The sequence below is a fragment of the Terrapene carolina genome, unplaced genomic scaffold (assembly GCF_002925995.2).
Source record: "Terrapene carolina triunguis isolate 2854851 unplaced genomic scaffold, T_m_triunguis-2.0 Scaffold130, whole genome shotgun sequence".
Lineage (NCBI taxonomy): Eukaryota > Metazoa > Chordata > Testudines > Emydidae > Terrapene > Terrapene triunguis.
The window spans coordinates 1,788,968-1,815,369 of NW_020664481.1; the positions used below are offsets into that span (position 1 = coordinate 1,788,968).

The following is a 26,402-nucleotide window of genomic DNA, read 5'->3' on the forward strand; positions in this document are numbered from 1 at the left end:
ACAGGAACAGACTTGTCTTGTGCCTAAACCAACTAGAAACCAAGATATTTATTAAAAACACAATTGACTGTACTTTAAATATCTTGTTTCTGATTGGCTGGAGTATTATTAATATTCATAATTTTATTTGGATAACTTGTCCATCACTCCCAACTTAGCGTGTAGAGGACATCTGTCCACTAGCACAAAACAACTGTAAAACTCATCAGATTTCCACGTCCCCATTCGGGAAATGCCCAGGAGTGGACGAGCAGGGACATTATAACTCAGGATTGCAGAACATTCGTAGAACTAAAGGCGCACAGCCTGGCTCCAGCTATCATCAGTACCTCATTTTAGTGAGCAACAAATTAAACTTTTTTTAAAATAAAAATATATTTTCTAACTGTAAATCATAAGAACACAAGAACGGCCATACTGGGTCAGAGCAATGGTCCTTCTACCCCACTATCCTGTCTTCTGACAGTGGCCAATGCCAGGTGCTTCAGAGGGAATGAACAGAACAGAGCAATTTATCTAGTGATCCACCCGCTGTCCTCTAGGCCCAGCTTCTGGTAGTCAGAGGAATAGAGATACCCAGAGCATGGGGTTCTGTCCATGACCATCTTGGCAAATAGCCATTGATGGACCTATCGTCGGTGAATTTATCCATGAACAGAGTGGCTGAGACCTTGGGAATTTTTGCCTTCCTCTGCAACATGGGGCATGGGTCACTTGCAGATTTAAATTAGTGCCAACAGTGGATCCTCTGTAACTTGAAGTCTTTAAATCATGATTTGAGGACTTCAGTAACTCAGCCAAAAGCTATGGCTCTATTTCAGGAGTGGGGTGGGCGAGGCCTGCAAAGCACAGGTCAGACGAGATGATCATGATGGTCCCTTCTGGCTTTAAAGTCTATAATTCTTTTTGAACCCAGTTATACTTTCGGCCTTCACAACATCCCTTTAACGACTTCCACAGGTGGACTGTGTGTTGTGTGACAAAAAACTTCCTTTTGTTTGTTTTAAACATGCTGCCTATTAATTTCATTGGGTGACCCCTGGTTCTTGTGTTATATAAAGGAGTAAATAACACTTCCTTATTCACTCTCTCCATACCATTCATGATTTTATAGACCTCTATCATATCCCCGCTTAGTTGCATCTTTTCCAAACTGAACAGTCCCAGTCTTATTAATCTCTCCTCACTTGGAAGCATTTTTGTTACCCTCCTTTGTACTTCTTCCAATTCTAATATATCTTTTTTGAGATGAGGCGACTAGAACTGCATGGACTATTTAAGGTGTGGATCAACCATGGATTTATAATAGTGCCATTATGATATTTTCTGTCTTACGATCTATCCCTTTCCTATAGGTTCCGAACATTGTTCGCTTCTTTGACTGCTGCTGCACGAACAGCAGATCATTTCAGAGAACTATCCACGATGACGCCAAGGTCTTGAGTGGTAACAACTAATTTAGATCCCACCATTTTGTATGTAGCGACAGAGCAATCTGATTAGCTGTTAGAATGTGGTGCACACATCCCCTCAATTTAACAGTAATCAGAAGGCACATTTAACAAACTGAAGCACTGAACTGTGTAGGAAACAGAGCTGGGCAGCTGTTCTTGAACTTACCCTGTTTGGCATAAGGGTCAAAGGACTCTGGGATGCGTTAAACCTGCAGAGTGCCTGTCCCGAGTCTGTACTCCAGATCACTACATCTCCATCGCAGGAGGCAGTAGCCAAGAGTTGACGGTTATATTTGGCGATAGATAAGATGTCCTCTGAGTGGTAGGATTTCCAGTGTTTGTATTCAATTACCTCATCTTCTTTAACATCTCTGGTGAGCAAGATCAAACAGTCATCCAGGAAGAACAGTGTATTTAATGAAGTTAGAAGGAAGTGGACTGTAAAGTACAACAAATCCCTCTCAAGACCATAATCCGCTTCACCTTTTAGACATTGGTATGTTTAAGGAGACATTTGGTACACAGCAGGGTTAGAGAGAACGAGCCAGCAATGGGAACCAAGGAAATACATTTGTACATGGGATCATGTAATCCCCGCCCACTTCCTACTTACAGGTACCATGTAACTCTTTTACTCCAGCCAGTCACATATATCTTTAGATTGATATACAGAATTCCACTGATCTACGGGAAAGAGACAGAAACAATGCTAAGGTATAACTAGTAATTGCCTGAAAAACATCTGCTCACATATGCAAAATCCACACTTCTCCATTTGTGCAAAATTTGCACAAATCAGATAATTGTGCATCAAATTACCCATCACTGCTGTCACACTTGGTCAAACTGCATGGAGGAAGGCAGGTTTTATATGCACAATGGATGCCTCTGCAATGTTTTCAGGGTTTTTACAGACACTTTGAAAGTCTGGCCCTGAAAGGGCCACCTTTCCAAGTAAAACTGTTACTGGTATTTCATTTTATCAGTTTTCTCCCGCTTATTTATCCTAGGACAAAAAAACACTATGATAGCACCACCCCCTGCTTCCTGGCAATCTGAATCAGAGCATAATGAAATGGTGCTTCTACTCCAGGCTGGGACAGAGGAGAGATGCATGTGACAAGCACTGATAAAACACATCTCTCTTCTTTCACGAGGTGCTGACCTCTGTTTTATCCAAGTGAGGCATCTCAAGCAGACAGGCCCCATTGTTGAAGTTCCAGAACTTGATCGTCCCATCTTTCAAAGCAGTGATGAGGCGTCTCTCCGGCCCATCAAAAGCCATTGCTGTTATTTCAGTGTGCTTGCCGTCGGAGGTCGTAAACTGCATCATCTTTTGCCCAGTCATGATATCCCAAACTCTGACCATCCCACGATGGCAACCACTCACCACCTGTATAGACCACCATGACGAAGTACATATTGTCAATCTATCAAGCTCTCAGCATTTCTAGGTCATAAGGTATAATGGGGGGGGGGGGGAAAACAGATCAGTGCATTAGACATTGATATGTCATTACAGCAGTTTATTAGTGACCACAGATATTAAGACAGTTTATAATCCTGACACTCACCTGTTTGAAGTTCCTGTTATACAGGGCTGTACATAGCGGCTGGTCATGGGACGTGACTTCTGAGTTAATGGTTTCCATGAATTCTACCTCTCCATAGAAAATTCCAATCTGGATTGAAATAGATTTAAAAAACCATAAGATGCAAAAACAAACATTTCTGCAAAAAGAACTATCAGGATTTGAATAGAAGATGAATGATATGAATCAGAGCTACCACCTCTAGGCAGTGAATGGAACATGGACTAAAGGTATCTAGATGCTTCAAGAACAGGGAAACCATCAGCAAAGATAGCCCCTCAATATTACTATACCTCCCAAGGAAAAATAAGCCAGGACCTCAAGAACATCTGCATTGCTGTGTTACTGATACCAAAGTGCCACTTCAGTCCATTGAAATACCCAGACTATATTAGTTTTTCAGGATGACCATCCTCCTGCAGATACACTGGAAGGAATGTTAGGTTACATCCAGATATTCCTTCTTTTATGGTGGGATATCTGGAACTGATGTCAGAGCAGCAGTTGGTCTGCAGAGCCCTGCGTGGATACAACATTTGTATCCGCCTCTGATCCGCAAAGATGGTCCACAGATATACGCAGATCTGCAGGGCTCCAGATATAGAATTTGGATCTGCGTCCATCCACGATCCACAAACATGGTCAGCAAATATCTGCATCTCTATTCCGAACCTCCTACTGAATAAAAATCCAGCATTTACTAATACCACCACCATGTATCACTGACCGTATTTAGCACTTTATGTCATCAAAGCACTGTAAAAACACTTATGGGCAGAACCTTGCAAAGTGCTGTGTTCACGCAGTTCCCATTGACTTCAATAGGAACTAATGGCACCCTACGAGAAGCACTCAGAACTCTGCAGGATCAGACCCCAACAGAGGGCCAAATCCTGCCCCCCTAACTAATGCGAGCAGTCCCACTGACGCTCTGCTCTGTTCACATGAATAAGGTGAGAATTTCAGTCAAAATCTTGTTTACAATATCCGTGTGAGGTAGCTAAAGAATATTACTGTCCCAGTTTTGCAGATGAGTACAGAGGCGGAAGTTAGTTGACCTCCACTAGGCCATACAGCAAGCCAGTGGCAGAAATGAAACTAAAAAATATGTGCTCCTGAGTCTGTCTCCACTAGGCCATGCTGTGTCTCAGTGTGTAGACATTCACCCCATGCAGGACTGGTTAGGATTTTTTGATTAATTGTTTTTCAGCAAAAATATCAATTTGGTGAAACACAACCTGCTGGTGAAATGGGGTCTGCTTCAGCAAATTTCCCAACTCAACAAAATGTAGAGGAAAAAAAACACTTTGAAAAATAGTTGAAACATTTCATTTTAACATTTTCAAAAAGAAAAATACTGGTTTTGCGGTTCAAAACAAATTTTCATTTTGAAACTTAAGCTAGTTAGACTGAAAAAGTTTAAAAAAGAAAAAAGGGCCAAAATCAGACATTCCAAAATTATCAAAACAAAAAACACTTCAATTGACCCAAACCAAGAACTTACGCTACATCTACATTTGAGCTGGGAGGTGGGATTCCTTGCTTGTGTACAAAAACCTGCACTAGTTCTGCTCCCAAGCCAGGATAGCACAGGCAGCATCTCAGGCTCCCTGGAGTTGTACTTGAGCAAGTAGCCCCCACGCTACCTCCAACTACAGCGCTATTTTTGGGTGCTCGCTCGAGCAGAACTAGCACAGGTATGTCGATGCAAGCTGGGAACCAGACCTCCCGGCTCCAACAGAGATGTGGTTTCAGTTTTTTTATTTGTTTACAGTCAAGATTTCAATCTTCCATTCTCATTCTGATGGTAAAAATTTTCAAACTCTCAAAAACATTTCCAGGTTGGGAAAGACATTTCCTACCCAGCCCCGGTCCCACGTAGGCCCTAAAGGTTTAAATGGTGCATAAGAGTCGTGTTGGCCCTTTGCACAAGAGTGAATTTAAATCAATAAGAACTTTGGTCAAAAATTAAGCACTCACTGATGTCTGCTAGAAAGATGAGCAAAGAAAGGAGAGATGTCATCCCAAAAATATGTTTTTCCCTTTTGTGAAAGAAAAGGGTACATTATGTCTTCTGTTAAAAGGTAAAATAACTAACTCACGGAGAAGGTGGTGCAGATAAGCATATTGTTTAACGCGCTGTAATAGGCATCAACAATCGAGCAATTTCCTAATGAGATACTCCTGCCAGGAATGGACTGGAGACAAAAGTGATCCAGCAAATCCCAAACACGGATATTCTGAAGGATGCAGGAAAGAAACCAGAAGTCAAAGGGATTAAGGCATTTGTGAGCACATTAGAGAGTTCATGCTGTTTAGCAGCTCAACCCAGAGGAAATAAATGCTTCCCATATGCTCAGGCCAATATCCAAACACATGCACAATCCCAATGTAGAGTTGTGTTCCCTGCAATAGCCCAGGAATGGAGGCAAAGGACCTACCAGATAGACGCCGCCTTCCCCAAGGAAACCAAATATCAACATTCTCCGGGAAATTTTTGTTTTGTTTGCAGAATTCCAGAGAAGGCTGTACTAAAGTATGACGCTGCACTAGCTTTAAATCACAATACAAGCTATATGAATGGAATGCTTGGGGGGGTTGATTCAAACCCACAACCTACAAGGAGATTCAAAGCTAAAGCTAAAATCTTAATATTTGAGCCTTTTCTACTGCCCTGGTTCTTCCTCCCACCAATGTTAGTGAGCTGAGCACAACAGACAAGGACACAATAAAAAAGGCTCTTTGTACCCGACATCTACTCAAGATGGAGCTACAAACAAAGGTAGAACGGCATCACGGAAGACGGCCAGGGACTGAACAGTGTTACTGCTTCGCTCTAGGTTTTGATGGGGTTAAGACAAACAGGGCCAGAGGAAGGCAAGGGGGAGCAAACCGCATTTTCATGCTTTGGGAGCCCCTAACTAAACAGATGTGGGAGCTTCCCAGGATCATGGCAGCTATAATATTTGACTGACTGATTCTGGTGCCCCTCAGTCGCCTGCTCCTGGCCTACAGAGAATGCAAAGATGTAGTTTTCTATTCAGCGAAGCCAGTTTCACCAATGTTTAACCTCTTTTTGAAGAGCATGCGCTAATTACACCAAAGGCTCCTCTCTAAGGTTACCATACGTCGGGGATTCCCCGGACATGTCCGGCTTTTTGGTCTTTAAATAGCCGTCCGGGGGGAATTTGTAAAAAAGCTAAAAATGTCCGGGATTTCCCCCCGGACGGCTATTTAAAGACCCAAAAGTGGCTGACAGGGCAGCCGTGCCGGATTGAGCCGCTCACTTGGGGCCTCTCCGGCAGCAAAAGCCCCTCCCCTGCAGCTTCAGCACGCCGGCAGCGCTGCGCGGGGCATAGGCTCCAACTTTAGCTCGTGCCCCCCCCCCGCCCGCTCCTGGCTCCGCCCCTTCCCGGCCCCCATTCCAATCCTTTCCCCAAATCCCAGGCCCCGCCTCCTCCCTCGGGCGCGCTGCTTTGCCCCTCCACCCCCCTCCCTCCCAGACTTTTGAGCGGCAAGCCTGGGAGGGAGGGAGGGGGGAGAAGCGGAGCGCTCAGGGGAGGTGGCAGAGTGGAGGTGAGCTGGCGCAGGGGGGCACAGGGAGGGCTGCCCACGGCAGGTAACCCGGGGGGGCGCAGGGGAACCGCTCCCGGCCCCAGCTCACTTCCGCTCCGCCTCTGCCTGCTGCCTTGAGCACGCAGCCACGCCGCTCCGCTTCGCTTCTCGCCCCCTCCCTCCCAGGCTTGCCGCGCGAACAGCTGATTCGAGGCAAGCCTGCGGGGAGGGGGGGCAGAGAAGTGGGGCGGCTGCGGGCTCAGGGGAGCGGGCAGAGCCGGAGCGGAGGTGAGCTGGAGTGGGGCAGGGAGCGCGGCGAGTCAAGGGACAGGGAGCGGAGGATTGGATCGGTCGGGGGTTCTGGGGCGGGCCTGTCAGGGGGCAGGGGTGTGGAGAGGGATTAGGGCAGTCGGGGACAGGGAGGGTTAGATGGGTTGGGGGGGCAGTCAAGGGACAGGCAGCAGTTGGACAGGCGTGGGAGTCCTGGGGATCTGGTGGGGGCGGGGGTGTGGATAGGAGTCAGAACAGTCAGGGGACAGGTAGGGAGTGGGATCCTAGGGAGGCAGTTAGGGTGGGGGGTGTCTCAGGAGGGGGCAGTCGGGGACAAGGATAAGGGAGGCTTAGATAGGGGGTGAGGTCCCCAGGGGTGGTTAAAGGCAGGGGTCCCAGGAGGGGGCGATCAGGGGACAAGGAGCAGGGGGGGGTTGGAGGTTCTATGGGGGGGAGTAAGGGGGCGGGAAGTGGGAGGGAGTGGCTAGGGGGCGGGGCTACCCCCGGAGTGTCCTCTTTTTTGAAAGTTCAAATATGGTAACCCTACTCCTCTCTCCTGCTCCCATGTCTAGCATTAAAAGAATCTCTCTCAAACCTAATACAAATCCAGCTGGTCATTCAGACACAGCTCCTGCACCCATCATAACCTCAGAAGTGTAATCTAGTAAGTACTACTGATATTTAGACGCTTTCCCATTGCCCGAGCAGAGAAATACATAGCTGCAAATGCAGCAAGCTATTTTTCCTATAATCCAGACTTTGTACTTTGTCTTTGGAGATGCTGAGGATGGTGTTTCTCTTTCCATTCACTATTATGTGAGTCACAGCAGTAACGTGGCCTTTCATCAGCGTTATGGGGCTGTTGGTAACAAATGGATTCCATATTCTAACCAGTGGATCCAATCCCCCGGTCACTAATGTAAAGAAAATACATTTTAGTTACAAAAGACGACAATGATGCATCTAACTTCTCCAGCATCCCATGAAGGAAACACTGGAACAATACATCAGAAGATGCTTAGGCCCAAACCTAACCCATCTCCTTGTTCTAATTCAAAGTAATTACCACACCTGACACACAAAGGAGAAAACCTAGGACCATGATATGACTAACGAGGGGGTGAAGCACAGATTGGGAAAGTTCAGACCTGTATCCAAACTGTGTGTGTTCTTCCACAATCTCCACTGGATATTTATTTGAAAATAGTTTTTTTCCCCCCTACATGTGCTTAAAACTTAAATAAGGCCAAGCCTTTGTGCATACTCAGTCTCCTATTTAGAGTCTGAAATATCACAGCATTCTAAAACTGGCTTAGAGAGTGACAGATTCCACCAGAGAAATAGTGTCACATGCTTTAGTCTGGTGGCACCTTAAAGACTAAAGGGATAGCTCAGTAGTTTGAGCATTGGCCTGCTAAACCCAGGGTTGTGAGTTCAATCCTTGAGGGGGCCATTTAGGGAACTGGGGTAAAAACAAATCTGTCTGGGGATTGGTCCTGCTTTGAGCAGGGGGTTGGACTAGATGATCTCCTGAGGTCCTTTCCAACCTTGATATTCTATGATTCTATGACTAACAGATTTATTTGAGCATAAGCTTTCGTGGGTAAAAACCTCACTTCTTCAGATGCATCTGAAGAAGTGAGGTTTTTACCCACGAAAGCTTATGCCCAAATAAGTCTGTTAGTCTTTAAGGTGCCACCAGACTCCTTGTTGTTTTTGTAGATACAGACTAACACGGCTACCCCCTGATACTTGATGCTTTAGTCTGCAACACAAGTACAAGTAAAGGGAGTTAGATGTGAGGTGTCTCATCTCTCTGTGGATGACGACGTAGGGAATTTTTTTTTTTTTTTTTTTGCTGATTGATAACTTCAATTAAAAATGTTCTCAGGCCACTAAGAGCAAGAGGCAGAAGAAAATTCTCATAGCCCATGCTCCACTTAACCCCTATTTAGAGGGTTTCAATGGGACTTAAATGGAATACCATCCAGGCCGTGTGCTGGCTTTTACATAGGGGTACATTTCATACATACACAGTACAATCAACCTATGGAACTCTTGCCAGGAGATGTAGTGAAGGACACAACTATAACAGGGTTCAGAAAAGAACTCGATAAGTTCCTGGAGGATAGGTCCATCAATGGCTATTAGCCAGGGATGGAACCCCATGATCTGAGAGTCCCTGCTCCACCATTATTATGAAGCCACTGCCATTAAAGTAGCCAGTTTCTGCTGGTCCCCTACGTGGCTGCTTAAGACACATCTCTCTGTATTTGAACTCGGACTCTTTCTGGACACTTATCTTTTTATCAAAGCTTTCAACACAGCAACTATAGACGAGTGCAGAGATCAGTGGGGTGAAAAATGGGCTTTGATGATGGCGACTTACCAAGCACGTTCATCTCAGGTGAATAATCAAAGCAGAGAATGCCCTTCTTTAAAGCAATCGTTGATGACCTAAAACAGAGAAAATAAAATGAACAGACTTGTGCAAGAACCACAGCTGGCCCTTTTAAAATGTATTGCAGATTTAATGGGCAAGGCTGTGGAAAATACATCTGCTTGTGTGAAGGACACTCTATGCTAATTAAACAGGGGAGCTCCAGAATAGGTGGGATCGTCAGAAAAGGAGGAAATACAGTCAAGTGTAGAGAAGCAGAAGGAACAGCAAGAGAGCTCTATAAAATTAGCCAAACTCTGTAACCTGCCCTCCAATGGGCTCTAACTGAAGCCCCCAATCCAAAACATCCCCAAACTTTGGAAAAGTTCCCCTCCAAAGGGTGCAGCTCAGACCCATCTCTAAGAAGAAATGGTTAAGGAAGAGAAGGGACCAGGGCTGGCCTTCAACACAAGCAAAGCAAGGGGCTGCTTGGATCTCCACATCCCATACAAGCTCCACAACTTGCTACCCCCACCGGCAGGAGCCCAGGGGAAAAATACTGCAGGTCTTTTCACCCTCTGCGAGAATAGGACAGGAAGGGGAGGCAGGCTCACTTCCCAACTGCTAGGACCTCTTGCACTGGGCTTCTGCATATTGTTAGGGTGACCAAGCAGAAAAGTTGTTGCAAGGAGAGAGGAAGTGCAGGGTAAAGACTCAAGGCGGAGAAGTGCTATGGTGGGGAGAGAAAAAGAGAGAGGAGGATCACAGAGAATGTGCCACTTGGGAAGCCACCTCCTGGCAAAGAGGAAATGCAACAGCATTCAGATAAAGAGAAGAAATGGAACAGCTATAAAGGAAGGAGCTGAACACAACCATCCTCTAGTCTAACCCATTCTTATGGGTAGTACAATAGTACGGAGCAGGACAAGGCCCTGGCTGGGACTATCCAGTGATTTATTATCTGAGAGCCGGGGGTCGTAACAGAAGAATAACGCCCGTCACGGCAGTGTGCTGCTCTATTATATTGGAGTCCTTGGAGCTCCGTCTCAGATGATATTCGGACCCCAGGTGTGACAATTCACCCCACTGACAGCTGTCAATTCCGTGGCCTCTGCCAACCCATTTCAAGGTACACAACCCATTTCTAAAAGTGAAAGCAGCCCTAGTTAAAAATAATGAGTTTGTGGGGGGAGAGGGGAGGAGCACAAGGGTGAAAATCATAAAAATGGGATTGGTGCAGAGCAGAAGGCTCGGCTGCATTAGAGCAGTAACCACAGTAGCTAGCTCACAGGTGGAGATCATTAGAAATGAAGAAATCCGTCTTCACTGGAGAAAAACAACTTGCAAACAATTAGATGACTTCTAAATAGATTCTCTCTTTGACTGAGTCCTTTTTATCCCCTCATCATGAACACTCACACGAGCAAACATTTGCACATACAAATGGTCGCAGAGCACATTCTAAGCCTGGACCCAAGGTCCGTTCCATCACTAACCAAGCTACTGTTTGAAAGGAAGCTGGAGTAGCGCTCCTAAGAGTTAGGCCTCCCTGCCAAGGAACCAAAACAATACCATGAAACGTAGTTAACCGGCAGCACAACTTAAATACCAAGTTATGAATACTCAAGGGGTAATGGGTATTTGGCAAGTAACCCGCGAGCTGGAATTTATTCACCCAAAACTTCCATACAAATAGCATAATAAAAATGCTGCAATGATCCAGGCGAAAGCTGCCAAATAAACTGTTCAGTGGGAATTGCTCACACAGCTCTGATCTACATAAAAGAACAAGACCAATAATTCTCTCGTCGCAGGTAAAGGAAAGCCCAATAGCACCACCTGCTGGTAAATCGTCCACACCGCAACCGGGGGTCACGAAATTCTGAAATAGCTATTTTAGCATTAATCCGGATTTTCTTGTATTAAGCGAGAGAAAGAGACACACACACACACACACACACACACACACACACACACACCCCTCTTCAGAAATTACCCAACATACAGATACAGCATGGGACAATGTCTCTGGATTTAAGGATGCACAATCTTCAGAACTGCAGACAAATCCATTAATAAAGCAAGTTTTAGTATTAAATGCAGACAAACTCAATTATGTAGTTCTGCACACACCATCTTTACATTCACAAATCACTGGAATCCATTCCTTTAAACCCATCTGTCACTAGAGGAACATATTTCTACAGTAAGAACCCCATGACCAAACAGAGAGATTGTTAAATTATATGAATTATCAACAGAAGACTTGGCATTACTCTCTCCAGAGGCCCCAAAGATAGCTGAGTTTCAACACACAGGTGTCAGCAGCATGCGATTGAGATTTTAGACTCGACTCTTGGAGGTGGTTACTTAGCATTCACATCTTTTGTTATTCCATGATCGTTTGGACAGATTGCAGAGGCCTGCAATTTCCAGGCCAACACATAATTCAGCCTTTTCAAGAGCAATAGCCACCGTTGTCAAAGGGATTGATTTCTGAGGAGGGATGAAATAAAAATCTGGACAGGGTGCCGTTCTAGAGCCAAGTGTTGCATGTATTGGGAAAGGGGAGAGAAAATGGTGATTACCAGGAAAATTGCAGAGAGAGTAAAATTGGGGCTCCAACCCGCTATCTGCACGATTTACAGTGAGCCAGCTGCTGAAATATGTATTTGGCCCATTGCCAGGATACTAGCTAACGACAGGGCTTTCTGCTGCACCCCATTAGCTTTCAGGAGGCGATGGACAGCTGCCAGCCCTAATGCACTTTGAAAGCAGAGAAAGGGACAGGGAGAGAATACAGAGATGAAAAGGGCTGGGAAAGAAGGAACGAAAGAAGCAGAAAGGACTGAAGAAAAGAGAGAGGAGGAGGAGGAGGAAAGCAGAAGGGGAGAGAAAGAGGCAGGGAAGGGGATTAAAGGAAAAGGGAGATGAGCTAAGGCTGCAAAGAGAATAATCAGAGGAAGAAGCGAAGGGTAGAGAGAAATGAGGGAGGTGAATGGCAGCTGGGGTACACAGCGGATACAGCTTGTAAACACTAGCAATGTATTCAAGACAACCTCGTCTTCCCCTTCCTCAAGCATTTTCACAAACATGGTTTCCACCCTGTACTTGTCCTGCTGGATGTGTATTACTCTAGATCCAATCCCTGAAACATTTTAATTGGAGATAGGCCTGAACTGGAAACACTGGATACAAACTCCCCTCCCCATCTCGGATGTTAACTCTGGGGTGAGCTGAACTTTGGAGCTGGGCAGCAAAATTCCGATCCATCCAATTTACATTCACCTGCCCATTCCCTCTACAACCCGCTGAACCTGCCCTATTCCCACCCCCTCCTCTTCACAACACAGGGTCCTACTTGTGCTGCTCCCCACGGGCAGCTCAGCTCTGGCAACACTCAGATTCAGCACCACTGCCTACAAACAATCACGGCACGCTTGGACCCAGCCGACCAGGAGCAGCAACAGCAGGATGGGCATCCACACCCAGAAAATGGACCAGAAGACTGTTCCCAAGCTTCGCTACACTGAAGCCTCACTTCACCTTGCCTTGCCTCTTGAAGACGGGAAGGAGGAAAAAACAGGAAGTCAGACACCACTGCAGCCAGGGCCGGCTCCAGGCACCAGCTTAGCAAGCAAGTGCTTGGGGCGGCCACTCTGGAGGGGGGCGGCACATCCAGCTATTTGGCGGCAATTCGACGGAGGGTCCCTCACTCCGTCTCGGAGTGAAGGACCTCCCGCTGAATTGCCGCAGATCGCGGCTTTGGGGGGGGGGGGGCTGCTTGGGGCAGCAAAAACCCTGGAGCTGGCCCTGACTGCAGCTACATTTTGCTTATTTTCTACTTCAGCAAATCTAATAATAATTTCTTTTTAGCTAAAAAGAAAAAAGTCTAAGAGACTTGCATTTGTTTGTTCACTTTTCCTGTGGAGAAAACTTCCCATGCAGCACATGAGATTTACACGACATTAAAAAGAAGTCCAACCCAACCAAAATTTTCGATCCAAAAACCCACAATTGCTAAGGAATTTGGGACTTCCCAGCTAGACCTTTGCTCTGTGACAGATGAAACCAAACCCTTCAGCCCATCAGCTCTGGGGACATTTGGGTCTAGGCTAGATTTCTCAGGTCAGGCCCATCTCTATAAAATATAGACGACATAATAGAGCTGGAGCAGTGTCTTCCCATCTTCTCTGAAATTTTCCTCAAGAAACTGTTCCGTGTCCAGCAATTTGCCCACTGCCTAGAGGCCCCAGAAATGACTGTACTTACAGCCGGAAAAGTCTGTTGGAAACTTCATCTATTTACAGGCCACTGAGTAGTGTCAATTATGGGCCCCTTTACCCACTTTCTGTAATTTAGGTTTCCTGAGCCCTCCCTGAAATTTGAGTCCCAACAGGATTTTCCTGGAGGAAACGGAATTTGAAGAGAACTGTAACATTGCCTGCTACCATTGTGTGATGGATAATTTACAGAACAGACAAAGAGACCTGTCTTACTGGGGTTTACCCATGATATGTAGTGGAAGTGAAGTAAGCACCATGGCTCTCTTATCAGCTGCTGAGCAGGAGGCAACAAGATTGAGCTGAGGAATGAATTTTATCTGGTGGCACCAGTCCCCATGGAGAGCCTGGAAGAGAGAGGAAAGACTTTGCTTAATGATACTGCAAGTCATAAACAAGAGCTCAGGGAGTTCATTCTTTGTCAGTGGGGGCTCAGCAGTGCCACTCCCATTCCGACATGCCGGGGTTCATGTACAGTTTGAAGACGACAGAAAAACGCCAGCGAAAAACAGAGTGAAATGTGAAGCTGAGGAACAATAAACACAGGAAAAGTGGGACAAGGAGCAGAGGCAGCAGAAAGAGGGAGAAGAGAAACATTAGGGTGACACACAGCAGAACCCCGAAAAGGGAAAGGGCATGGTATTTGATTGGATGAGTGCAGTTTTGAGTTAAGAGAAGATGGGTCATTACGCACATCAAGAAACGTGAAGAGGGTCATGACTTGGACATGGGGATTGAGAGGGTTCAGACCAAAGGGATCTTATAGACAAGCCTCTTCTGGGATCCAGGGAGCAGTGGGGCTTTGAATGTGCATTAGCCATTGTAGCGAGGGGATGTGGTCTCCCCCTCTGATTGATGGGGAGAGACCCACGACCGCCCCTTCGTGGGCAGAACCGGGACACCCGCGGCCACCCCACCGGAAGCAGAGGGGCGGGATAGGAACCGGAACTATAAAAGTCCGGCCCTCCAGCTCAGTTGGGGAAGAGCTGCCAGAGGAACAGGACGTCTCCCCCCGCTGCTGGAGCCCGGCTGCCGTACTGCCAGAGACCTGGAGGAGCTGCCGGAGCTGCCAGACACTGGGGACACTGAGGAGCTGTTGGGGCTGCCACTAGCTGTCTACCCCCGCGAGGCGAACGATGACCCCAGAACCCAGGTACCCCTGGACTGGGAGTGTAGCAAGGAGCCATGGGAAGCTGTATAGTGTTCGGCTGTGTGACTCACTGCAAGCTGGTCAGCGTGTTGTGGACAGATTTCCCCGCTGACCCAGTGGCGGACCACTCCATCGCCGTTAGGGCCCTGGGCTGGGATGCAGTGGAGTGGGTGGTCCTGAATCCCTCTACCCCCTGCCACTCCACCGTCAGGGGTGGCAGCCTCCCCACCTTTAGGCCAAGAGGCCTGCATTGGTCTGACACCCACCCGAGCTAGGACACCAGATGGTTTTGCTGACTCTCTCATCAGAGACCTAATCTTTCCTTAGATTGCTGAGTTGCTCTGCCTGACAGCAGGCCAAAGCCCTTCCACTGATTACGACCCTGTCCTGATTGAAGGTGCCAGGCCTAGAGATGTGCAACTACCACACCCAACTGCGGGCCAGACCCATTAACTATGTGCTGCCCCGCTCTGCCTGAATGTCAGGGCTACCAGACCCAACTGCTACCTGGCCTGAAAGCCAGGGCCTATTAACTGTTGGCTAATTCCCCCCCCCCGAACAGAGCCGCTCTAGGAGCATTACAGCGACTGACGGGGAGAGACCCACGACCCCCCTACTGCCATCCAGAATGGTCTGAATTGGCTGCTTGCTGAGCTGCAAGATCGTGAACGGCTGGCTGATGGAACGATACAAAACGACCCACGTGTAAGTCATTTTGGTTTGCAGAGCCTGCCTTCAGGATGTGTAAACAGCGCAGCCCCTCGTGGCACTCCACAGCCCATACTCCACCCCGACGGTGAGTCGACACAGGGAGCGGCAGCAGGTCCCAGAACCCAGCTCTACAGATTCAGACTCACAAAACTTGCATTACAGCACTAAGAATAGCTGTGTAAGAGTTCAGGCTCTGAAGCCCACCCCCTTCCTTAGGCTAAAGAGTCTGAGCTCCAGCCCAAGCTGCAACATTTATACAGCCATTTTTAATGCTATAGGGAAAACCTGGCAAGCCGGACTCTGTAGACCTGGGCTCTGAGACTCACCACTGTGAGCTGCTGCTCAGTGTAGGCACACTCTGAAAGGCCACAGTTCTTGGTCTACGAGCATCAGCAGTAAAGTTCACTTGGGCATCCCACAGACCTATTAATAATATTTGTATTATGGCAGCACCCAGAAACCCCACTGTGCCAGGTGCTGCACACACACAGGTAGAGGAGGCCTCTGCCCCAAAGAGCTTACAGATTAAGGCGGCGAACAACATACAGAGGCTGTGGGAAAGAGACAATTCTGATAGACATTGTACATAATTGCTTTTGAGTTTGTAATTTAATAAATATCAACTTTCCCCAACTTTCTTCAGGATAGGGAAGCAACAGGAATCTAAATAGGAGTGGGGTTTGTGCCAAAATGTATCTTTAGACAGAGAAACTCACCGGCACTCGGAAATTTCTGTATAGGCTGGCCTTTCCTTTCAGGAGAAGATGCACTGGGATTCTGGCTGAGACACCTGAGGGAGAAAAGCCATATATTAATCCTGACCCAACACTTGCCACATTTCTGAAAAGAAGTTGTTTTAATTGTGCTGAAGTGCACCTAAGGCAATCATAGTAGCCTAAACCCCATGCGTGACCTAGGCTATATAGTTTACAGGATAGCTAGTCACAAGGGACATTCATTAACGCCTGGAAGGATTACGTGATGTTTTCATAGATCCACCTTAAATGTCGAGACACAAGCATGGCACTAAAAGGTTTAAAGTGTTAGCTACAATCTAGGCTTAGGAGAAATATTAGCAAATGCATTCAAACAGGATATGAGATAAAAGATGAGGATTTGGATCCAGGTCGCATTTTATCCAACCCCTCAAAGTTCACAGATGTTCAGAGAAATGGTTCCAATTTGGCCCCATTTGTGTTTCAAACAAAGATGGACAAAAAAGAAAAAAAAGTTACTTATGTTACTGTAACTGGCCCTCTGAGATGTGTCATCTATGTACATTCCGCTCTTGGAGCGCATATGCCCACGCGCTTGAGATCAGTCTTTTGGCCAGCAGCATTCACTGGGACCACATGTGCCTAAGTGTCCTGATGCTCCCTTACCAAAGACGTAAGGGTGGAGCAGGCCCAACTGCCCCTCAGTTCCTTCCCCACTGCAGGATCCAGCTGTAAATGGCCTCCGTGGTAGTGGGGAAGGAGGCTGGGTCATGGAAGTACGGCAAGAGACCATCCTGGCTTAACCAGGAAATCTTCAATGATCTAAAAATCAAAAAAGAGTCCAACAAAAAGTGGAAACTAAGTCAAATTACAAAGGATGAATATAAACAAATAACACAAGTATGTAGGGACAAAATTAGAAAGGCCAAGGCATAAAACGAGATCAAACTAGCTAGAGACATAAAAGGTAAAAAGAAAACATTCTACAAATACTTTAGAAGCAAGAGGAAGACCAAGGACAGGGTAGGCCTGTTACTCAATGCGGGGGGGAAATAACAGAAAATGTGGAAATGGCAGAGGTGCTTAATGACTTTTGTTTCGGTTTTCACCGAGAAGGTTGGTGGTGATTGGGTGTCTAACATCGTGAATACCAGTGAAAATGAGGTAGGATCAGAAGAAGCTAAAATAGGGAAAGAACAAGTTAAAAATTACTTAGACAAATTAGATGTCTTCAACTCCTAGAATACTATTACTATGAAATGCATCCTAGAATACTCAAGGAGCCGACTGATGAGATATCTGAGCCATTAGCAATTATCTTTGAAAAGTCATGGAAGACCGGAGACATTCCAGAAGACTGGAAAAGGGCAAATATAGTGCCCATCTATAAAAAGAGAAATTAGGACAACCTGGGGAATTACAGACCAGTCAGCTTAACTTCTGTACCCAGAAAGATAATGGAGTAAATAATTAAGCAATCAATTTGCAAACATCTAGAAGAGAATAAGGTGATAAGTAACAGTATGGATTTGTCAAAAACAAATACTGTAGTGTCAAACCAACCTGATAGCTTTCTTTGACAGGGTAACAAGCCTTGTGGATGGGGGGAAGCGGTAGATGTGGTATATCTTGACTTTAGTAAAGCTCTGATACTGTCTCACATGACCTTCTCATAGACAAACTAGGGAAATGCAACCTAGATGGAGCTACTATAAGGTGGGTGCAAAACTGGTTGGAAAACCATTCCCAGAGAGTAATTAGTTGTTCACAGTCATGCTGGAAGGGCATAACTAGTGGGATCCCACAGGGATCAGTTCTAGGTCCAGTTCTGTTCAATATCTTCATCAATGATTTAGATAATGGCATAGAGAGTACACTTATAAAGTTTGCAGATGATACCAAGCTGGGAGGGGTTGCAAGTGCTTTGGAGGATAGGATTAAAATTCAAAATGATCTGGACAAACTGGAGAAATGGTCCGAAGTAAATAGGATGAAATTCAATACAAAATGGGAAATGACTGCCTAGGAAGAAGTATTGTGGAAAGGGATCTGGGGGTTATAGTGAACCACAAGCTAAATATGAGTCAACAGTGTAATGCTGTTGCAAAAAAAAAAGAACATAATTCTGGGATGTATTAGCAGGAGTATTGTAAGCAAGACACGAAAAGTAATTCTTCCACTCTACTCTGTGCTGATTAGGCCTCAACTGAAGTATGGTGTCCAGTTCTGGGCACCACATTTCAGGAAGGATGTGAACAAATTGGTGAGAATCCAGAGAAGAGCGACAAAAATGATTAAAGGTCTAGAAAACATGACCCATGAGGGAAGATTGAAAACATTGGGTTTGTTTAGTCTGGAAAAGAGAAGATTGAGAGGGGACATGATAACAGTTTAAGTACATAAAAGGTTATGAGGAGGAGGGAGAAAAAATATTTTTCTTAACCTGAGAGGATAGGACAGGAAGCAATGGGCTTAAATTGCAGCAAGGGAGGTTTAGGTTGGATATTCGGGAAAATTTCCTGTCAGGGTCGTTAAGCACTGGAATAAATTGCCTAGGGAGGTTGTGGAATCTTCATCACTGGAGATTTTTAAGAGCAGGTTGGACAAAACACCTGTCAGGGATGGTCTAGATAATACTTAGTCCTGCCATGGGTGCAGGGGACTGGACTAGATGACTTCTCAAGGTCCCGTCCAGTCCTATGATTGTATGATCTTAACAGTAATCATTCACAATTACCTAGAGATTAGAAAAAGTGGTGCATCAGGACAGACACCGAGGAACAGGGATGATTCTGGTTTTGCAAAACCTGCAACAGAGTTCGTTTTTTCAAAACCAAAACCAAAGTGCTTTGGATCTAGCCCTGCTTAGGGAATCAGGATGGTTAAGGAGCAAGTAGAGACCTGAGGGCCAAGACTCCTGGATTCTACCCTGACTCTGTGAGACTTTGGACGAGTCATGGAGAGTGCCATTTTCAGAGGGGCGAAGCACCTGGCAGCTCTCTGAAGTCAATAAAATCTCAAAGTCAGTCTCATAATACCACTGTGTTTGTAAAATGGGTAACACTTGCTCTTCCTCCAGGAAGGGCAATTCAGATAAATGCTCAGTCCTTGCTCATCTCTCCAGTAATACCAGACATGAGAACATGTGATTGTCCAAGCATAGCTATAAAGTATCTGTACCTGGCTTAGTTATATAGTGACGGACGTTGAAGATCCCATTTGCTAGAACGTCCAGCGAGGTGAAGATCAGAATGTTTCCTTTCACATCGCCAACACAAAATACTCCTTTGTACCCATCTGTCCTGACTCAGGGAGAAAGGAAAGAACACAGATCAGACCCCATGTACATTGCCATTTCAGGCAAGTATTAAACTAGAATGCTAGGGGGGGTCACAAATAGATAACCCAGTTTTCGAACAGGGCCAGCTTAACTGAACATGTATGTTCCGATTGGCTCACAGACACATGTAGTAAACACCCATCTTACGCACCTAAGTGCCAAAATGAGCATTCAGAGGCAGGATCTGGAGAGCCTATTTGAGAACTCATCTTTGGAAAGTGAACACCTAAATACCAGAGCCGTGCACTGGGCACAAGACAGATGTAGGAAGGAGGGCCTGTCGTCTCTCTGGAAGCAGCTTTTTTAAGATTGGCTGAAATTTTTTTTTCTAGGTAGTATCTGAAAGCTGAAATGTTGCTCTATTATACACAGCTGCAATTCAGATACAACAGTATTTATTTATTATAAGCATGAATTTGAATTAATAAAACTGACCATCCCAAACTCAGCCCCCTTGACAAAGTTTTAAGGATACATATCCTAAAACAGACTCCAGCAATTATCCAGTGATAACACTACACCCAGGCAACCTAAATATGGGGAAGAGGGAGGAGGATTCAATAGATTTTCCACTTGGCCATGTTTTTTGGTAGACTCCAATGTTCATTGAAGTCCCATGAGCAACTAAAAGAAAAACATTCAAGAATAATTTTCTGTCCATGATATTCACTGTCCCCTTGACATACATGACAGCACAAGCAGTATACCAGAGACAGTGACATTGAGATAAAAGACATGGAGTCCTCTGGGAGTTCTTGGAGGGACATAGAAGTGTCACGCCTACTGGAGGAGCTACACAAAACATATGCCCCTTGCAAAACACATTCTTGTTTTTAAAAAGATTCATGAGAAGTTGAAGAAGGTGTGTGTAAAAAACAAAAGAATAGGGTTTAACATCCCTAAACTCCTGTCACTACACTATTTAGTAAGAAAATAGAAAAGGAGAGAGTCTCACTATGTAAAGTAAGAGAATGTAGGTGACAAATCTGTGGCATCTCACAACTTGCCATTGTCTCTACAATATATAAGGTGGCCACTCAGAGCTTCACAGCAGCAGTAGATCTAGAACTCAGATCTCTTCTACTCCAAAGAGCACAGATCCATGGCCTTTAAGTGTTAGCCAGTACAGGGGCTGTGATTCAGTAAGCAATTCTCTCTCCATCCGGTAGAGGGTATCTGTGCACATGAACATCCCCCAGTTCATTACAATATAGTGTAACTCATTTCTCAAGTACCCTGCACAGCAGAGGAGCCGTGGGTCTGTGATGCGAGTATCTAGGTATTTTAAAATCGATAACAGCCTCTTTGGAGAAGCAGGTAACCTACCAGTAATCCAAGGCCGTAACACAGCTGTCAAGCTCAATGAGGGAAAAGAGCCTGTCACATTTGTTGCCACTGATATCAAAGAATTCTGTGCAACAGAAAAAAGAGAAATCCCATGAATCTCAAAATTAGCATCAACATCTTGATGTTTGGTGTTCATGCAAAGATAGACCTTTTGAACCTGTCACATGCATGTGTGTTTATTTAGACATTCTGCCATGCAAACATGCCTGTTGCTGAACAGGTATTCAACTGACCGACACTACTACATCCATACATAGCAGGACCTCATGCTCACTTCAGTCAATGGCAAGGCTTCCATTAACATCAGTGGTGCAGGATAGGGTCCAGATCTTCACAATGGGGAATGATTTGTCTCTATTTACCAATAATCTGATCAGTAGATGCTATCGCCAACAGGTTGATATTAGACAGACACACCATGTCAGTGACCCACATCTGCTGACTGGGCCGTCGTCCAGACTGGTCAAGCTACACAGAAGAGGAAACATACATTGAAAATCAAGTAACCCCAAAGTAGTTGCAAATCCCACTCAAAGCTCACGTAATAAAGCACTACCGTGCATCAGGCTTAAGCAGGATGTAAGCAATGCATAGGCCTTGGGCTCGCTGTCTGACCTGAGGAGAATTTCCCCTTAAGTTAGCAGCAGCTCTGGTATTTTCCACCCTGAATGAGAGCTCCAGACCAGCACTTATTTTTAAATAGGAAGAGTTTTACTGCTGAAATGATGGAAAGATGAGCTGAGACCAGGTGCTTCTGTTTAAAGAGATTCTCCAGGGAAATTAGTGAGCAATATCCCTTCCATGAGAAACAGTACATTTTCCCCTTATACGCCCTCAATATTAGGTTTGTTGAGAGTGCTGGCAATCCAGAAGAGAAGGCTTTGACCCCACCCTCAGTGCTAGCCGTGTCCAGCGTAGCACAGCACTGCCTCCCCACTGACTAAAGTGATTTGGTGATTTAGAAATACTTCATACGATGGGCAAAACTCTCCCCTCCGAGCCACACTGTGGGTCTCTCATCTGCAGTGGGGGGGGGGGGCTCTGTGATGCACCCACACTTGTGGAATCGCCACTCATGGCAATGGGATGTCACCCATACAGAATGAGCACTACATACGCAAAGGAGACATCGGCACTGTGAATACAAGCTCCATGAGGGCATGGGTTGAGACTCCCAGGGCGGCCACATCGACCTCATTTCTAGATGGCTAAATGGGAGGGTGTCATGGTCTGGGAAAGATTGAGAGCCCTGCATTATGTGGATTAGAGAGAGAATCTAGCCCTTCATTTCCATCAGGTTCATGAGCCATGTACCTGGACAGTGCGGAGCAGTTTGAACGTGTCACTCCAATAGAGTAAGATTCCATCCCTGCTGACCGTCAGGAATCGCCCTGACAGATTCCAACCACTACTTTTCTTGGCCTTTTCATCCCTGTCCATTGCCCGGCCCTGGCTTGGGAAAAACTGCACCTTGATGATTTCCTGGCCTTGGATCCTGAGCAAGGGAAAGGAGTGAGATAGGAGAAATAGAGCAGAATGGTCAGGAAGCAGAAGGGTAAGGTAGGCCTGTAAGAGGGCAGGAATGGAGCAGGTGGGAACACAAGGACTGAAAGCACTTAGCAGAAATTAGAAACTCAGGTCCCCGAGCTCAGGAGCTTTTGATGCAAGTTAAGTCAGTCTCAGCCTCACCCCGGGAGAGAGAGACAAGGCGAAGTGGTGGGAGTGGGAAGGAGATTTTCACACTATAAGGTTATAAGGTTGCTGGTGTTCACGCTGTGATGTCTCCAACCCCTTAGCACAAAGATACATTACAGCACATACAGAGAAGAAAATACCTGTCGGAGGGACTGGCATGTGTGGAAATAAGTTGAAACCCGGACACACCACGTGGGATGTTTTTTTCAAGCTGGCCACAAACTGTTAGTTCAGATGGGCCGAGCCTTTGCGTGCAGCTTGAAAACCCCTGTATTAGACAGGACACACTAGACGATCATAGGGTTAAGATCAGAAGAGACACTATGACTGAAGTATTTACAGTGCACCCATTTCTGAGAGGCCTGGACAAATAAAGGGACAGGTGGTCTTTTGTTAACACCCTAGAAACTGAAGTCAGCCCAGAGTCTCCATGGCTCTGGAGCATGCTTCCCCAGAATTTGCTAGCCTTCAGTTCATGCTGCAAAGCTCATCTATACCCAGGCTCTATCCAGGTAGGAAGGAAAGGGGATGCATTGGCTGGGGGGAAAGTTTTGGCTGGGCTGGAGAGGATTTGAGTTCAAACAAAATTGAGTCAGAAGCAAGCGTGCAAGAGAAGTTAGCCATATTTCACCACACTCGCTCTCAGTTATTCATCATAGCACCAACCCCAAGTGGTATCACACTGGCAGGTCTGAGAAAGAAGCAACTCCTCACTTTTAAGTGACCCCCCAGAGAAGGGAGTGTTGTCGTTTCTCATGTTCAGGTTTGTTGCTGTAACAGCAATAAGCTAATGCGTCCCTAGTTATACTCACAATATCCTACTGAGACTGATCAAATACTGACGGGAATTCATCTCAAGCAGCCATTTCACCTAGGCTATAATCTTTAATAGAGGTTGTTCCTTAAATGATTAGAGGCTAGTTTATTAAGCCAATTTCATATGGGAAGATGCGCACGTTTGCCACTTGCTGTTAAATACCTGATTTTAAAAAAAGACATTTTTCGCAGCTAGGATGTCACAAGAACACTAAACTGGAACACAAATACATGCAGCTTTAATGTGGATCACTCCTATGGCTAAGAGCTTACACTGGAATGATTTTCATGGGTGTCTGAAATAGCAGAGGAGATTTGCTTTTCAGCATGTCATCCTTTCCTCTGTACTCTCGCAATACATAGTTCAGATATTCTTCCTGGGAGAGAGAACAATTTCATCAGCACCGCATAAAAAGGAGGGCAGAATTAATTATCTCAAGTTCTGTGGTGCTGACAGATACAGCAAGAACTATGGCAAAGATAACAGGAATAGCAGGAAACACTGCCTTCCCCCAACGTTAAACCAAGGTAAATAAAAATCAGGAAATTTTTGCAACTGCTACACAACCACCATTCTCTTTGATTAGAGCATAATATTACCCAGCCCACGGAGCCATCACAATCCGTGTCAATTTTCATAAATATGATATCAATATCTTCTTCAGTAATATTGTCCATTATCTTCTTCATTGCCTTGCGGAACTCCTTAATATCCAGCCCTGGGAGAATAAGCACAGTATATTCAGCCCTAAACTTTTCCAGATAATTATGTCTATTGAAAAAATAGACTGCACATCAAAATGGCAATTAAGCATCAAAAGCAATCTCCCAAAAAACACAATGAGGGCAGATTTCTCGATAATTTGTGCATACAAAACAACGCACGCAATTGGGTATCTAATTTGCTCACTTACACAGTTGCAATAAATTGCAACACATCGCTGTGTACAAATGCTTATAAATTAGCTGTTTACATATGCAATTTCCCAATCTGCATGCACATCTGCAGTAGTTGTGCACACTGGTAGGCACCTAATAAGTGCAGAACTTCTTTGAAAGTCTGGTCCTAGGCAAACAGATTTTTGAACAGGGGCCCCTAACTAAGATTTTCCTAGAGTGCCTGAACCTGAGTCAGAACTTGGAGCAATGCAAGGCTTAACTTATGCTCATAAAGAAATCAAGATTTTCAGCTGGAAGATGCTATGGAAGTATTAGTGTCATTATTACAATATGTGATTTTACCGTTTAAACCAAACCTAATTAGAGAGTGGTAAATTTGTTCTCTTGACTTCCTGAATATTAAGTTTGACTTCTGTACCACAGAACTATGGGACACAAACCTACATCTAACAGCTGAGGAAGAGGAAATCTGTGTCTGCTTCACCATACAGAAACCCAAAGCTAATCACAAAGAATGGGTGATATAGACTCGCTGTGAGAGGTAAGCTGGAGACCTCTTCAGTGGAAAAACGCAGGTCCAAACTGACGAAGCTTGAAGGGACTAATTCTGGTGGATGCTGTTGTGTAGACTGCATGCTTCCTAACAGCAACAGAGACAGCTATGAAACTAAAAAAAGTGACCAAAAGAGCACAGTTATCTAGAAACTGAAATGCTTTGGGAAATGCTCCATCATCACCTCCACCCTTGTCTAAGTCCGCTTCCCGGAATGATCGCTCCAATTTTTGCAAATGCTCATAATTGATCTGGTCCTCAACTTGCTGTGCACGGGAGGTATCAGTGGATTCTGGGAACCTCAGTATTTGTTTGGGAGATGAGCAGCTTGAGACAGATTTGCTCTGAAGTCCAGTGAGCTGAAAAAACAGTTAGGATCAAGAACAGCATGTGCAGAGCTTTTATTACACCCAAGAGAGCCCTCTTTACTCATGTCTTACATAAATGGGGCAAGAGCAGGAAGACAGTAAACATCTTATAAGCAGTAACCTTATGAGAGCATATACAGATAAGCAGAGAAACGGACCCTGCCCAGAAGACCTTAGAAACTGAAGGTCCAGTTCTGGAAACTCATGGTCATGGAAGTAGTCCTCACTATTGATAGTAGCCCCACAGACTTCAACAGGGGTAAATCCATGACAGTGCAGAAACTCCACACAAGGTCTTATGCACCACAACTCTCACTTAAGCCCCATTTCATTACTACAATATCATTAATTTTAAATCACTTAAGAAATACAGGACCCGATTTATAGCTGCCACCAAGCAATTACTTTACATAGAGGGCTTCGTTGGCTGGGGTACAGCTGGCGTAGCTAGCGCTCTGCCATCCTCGGCAGGAGACCCTGGCCCAAGGGGCATGGCAAAGGCAATCCCAGAAACAAGCAGGCATGGCTAAGCGCTGTCGATTCCCAGTTGCTACACTGGCCCATTTGTCACAGCCAAGCTGGGTGCAAATCAGCCCAGCACTCAGGCTGTTTCAATCTGTGCTGCAAGCTGAATAGGCCCCTCGCTGGTCCAGGAGAGGAAAGGCGCAAAATGAGCATCAAGCCAACATTCCCTGCACCCGCTCAGCAACGGCACAGAGTTTAGCCCCAAAGCCAAGATCAACTGGGCACATTGGGGTTTAAAAGCAGGAAACACTGTGGTAAGTTTCAACTTTAAAACAAAATATTTTCCTTCCCCATCTGATACCTTAAGGTAAAGGTATAACCATTAAAGCTTGCTTTAAAAAAAAAAATTAAAACATGACTAGCAGTTCTTAAAGTCATTTAAATCTGAGAAAAAAAATATAGCTGGATGCAGATATTAGGGGTCACCAAATTCTGCACTTGAGAAAAGCAAGGGGGGGAGGAGATATAGCTCAGTGGTTTGAGCATTGGCCTGCTAAACCCAGGGTTGTGAGTTCAATCCTTGAGGGGGCCATTTAGGGATCTGGGGCAAAAATCTGTCTGGGATTGGCCCTGCTTTGAGCAGGGGATTGGACTGGATGACCTCCTGAGGTCCCTTCCAGCCCTGATATTGTATGATTTAATCTTCCAAAATATTGATGTGTACAGTTAAGAAAATAAGATCACCACATCAATCCTGGTCCATTTGCATTTTAGGAACATCTGATAACAGCCCTTTTCCATATAACA

The 26,402-nt window shown here is 45.4% G+C and overlaps 1 protein-coding gene across 1 annotated transcript in view; it reads right to left on the reverse strand.

The window, feature by feature from the left end:
• The window catches only part of EFCAB8 (EF-hand calcium binding domain 8), a 38,291-nt gene that overhangs the window by 11,084 nt on the left and 805 nt on the right, over positions 1-26,402 (reverse strand). The window contains exons 3-18 of the mRNA XM_024215444.1: positions 24,947-25,121; positions 23,910-24,028; positions 23,583-23,686; positions 22,113-22,293; positions 21,161-21,266; positions 20,778-20,862; positions 19,292-19,413; positions 16,112-16,185; positions 13,751-13,881; positions 9,261-9,328; positions 7,637-7,785; positions 5,149-5,286; positions 3,029-3,136; positions 2,620-2,847; positions 2,068-2,138; positions 1,621-1,825 (exon numbers count right to left, since the gene is read on the reverse strand). Of these exons, the coding sequence (XP_024071212.1) occupies positions 1,621-1,825; positions 2,068-2,138; positions 2,620-2,847; positions 3,029-3,136; positions 5,149-5,286; positions 7,637-7,785; positions 9,261-9,328; positions 13,751-13,881; positions 16,112-16,185; positions 19,292-19,413; positions 20,778-20,862; positions 21,161-21,266; positions 22,113-22,293; positions 23,583-23,686; positions 23,910-24,028; positions 24,947-25,121 (2,064 nt within the window). The remainder of the gene's footprint in view (positions 1-1,620; positions 1,826-2,067; positions 2,139-2,619; positions 2,848-3,028; positions 3,137-5,148; positions 5,287-7,636; positions 7,786-9,260; positions 9,329-13,750; positions 13,882-16,111; positions 16,186-19,291; positions 19,414-20,777; positions 20,863-21,160; positions 21,267-22,112; positions 22,294-23,582; positions 23,687-23,909; positions 24,029-24,946; positions 25,122-26,402) is intronic.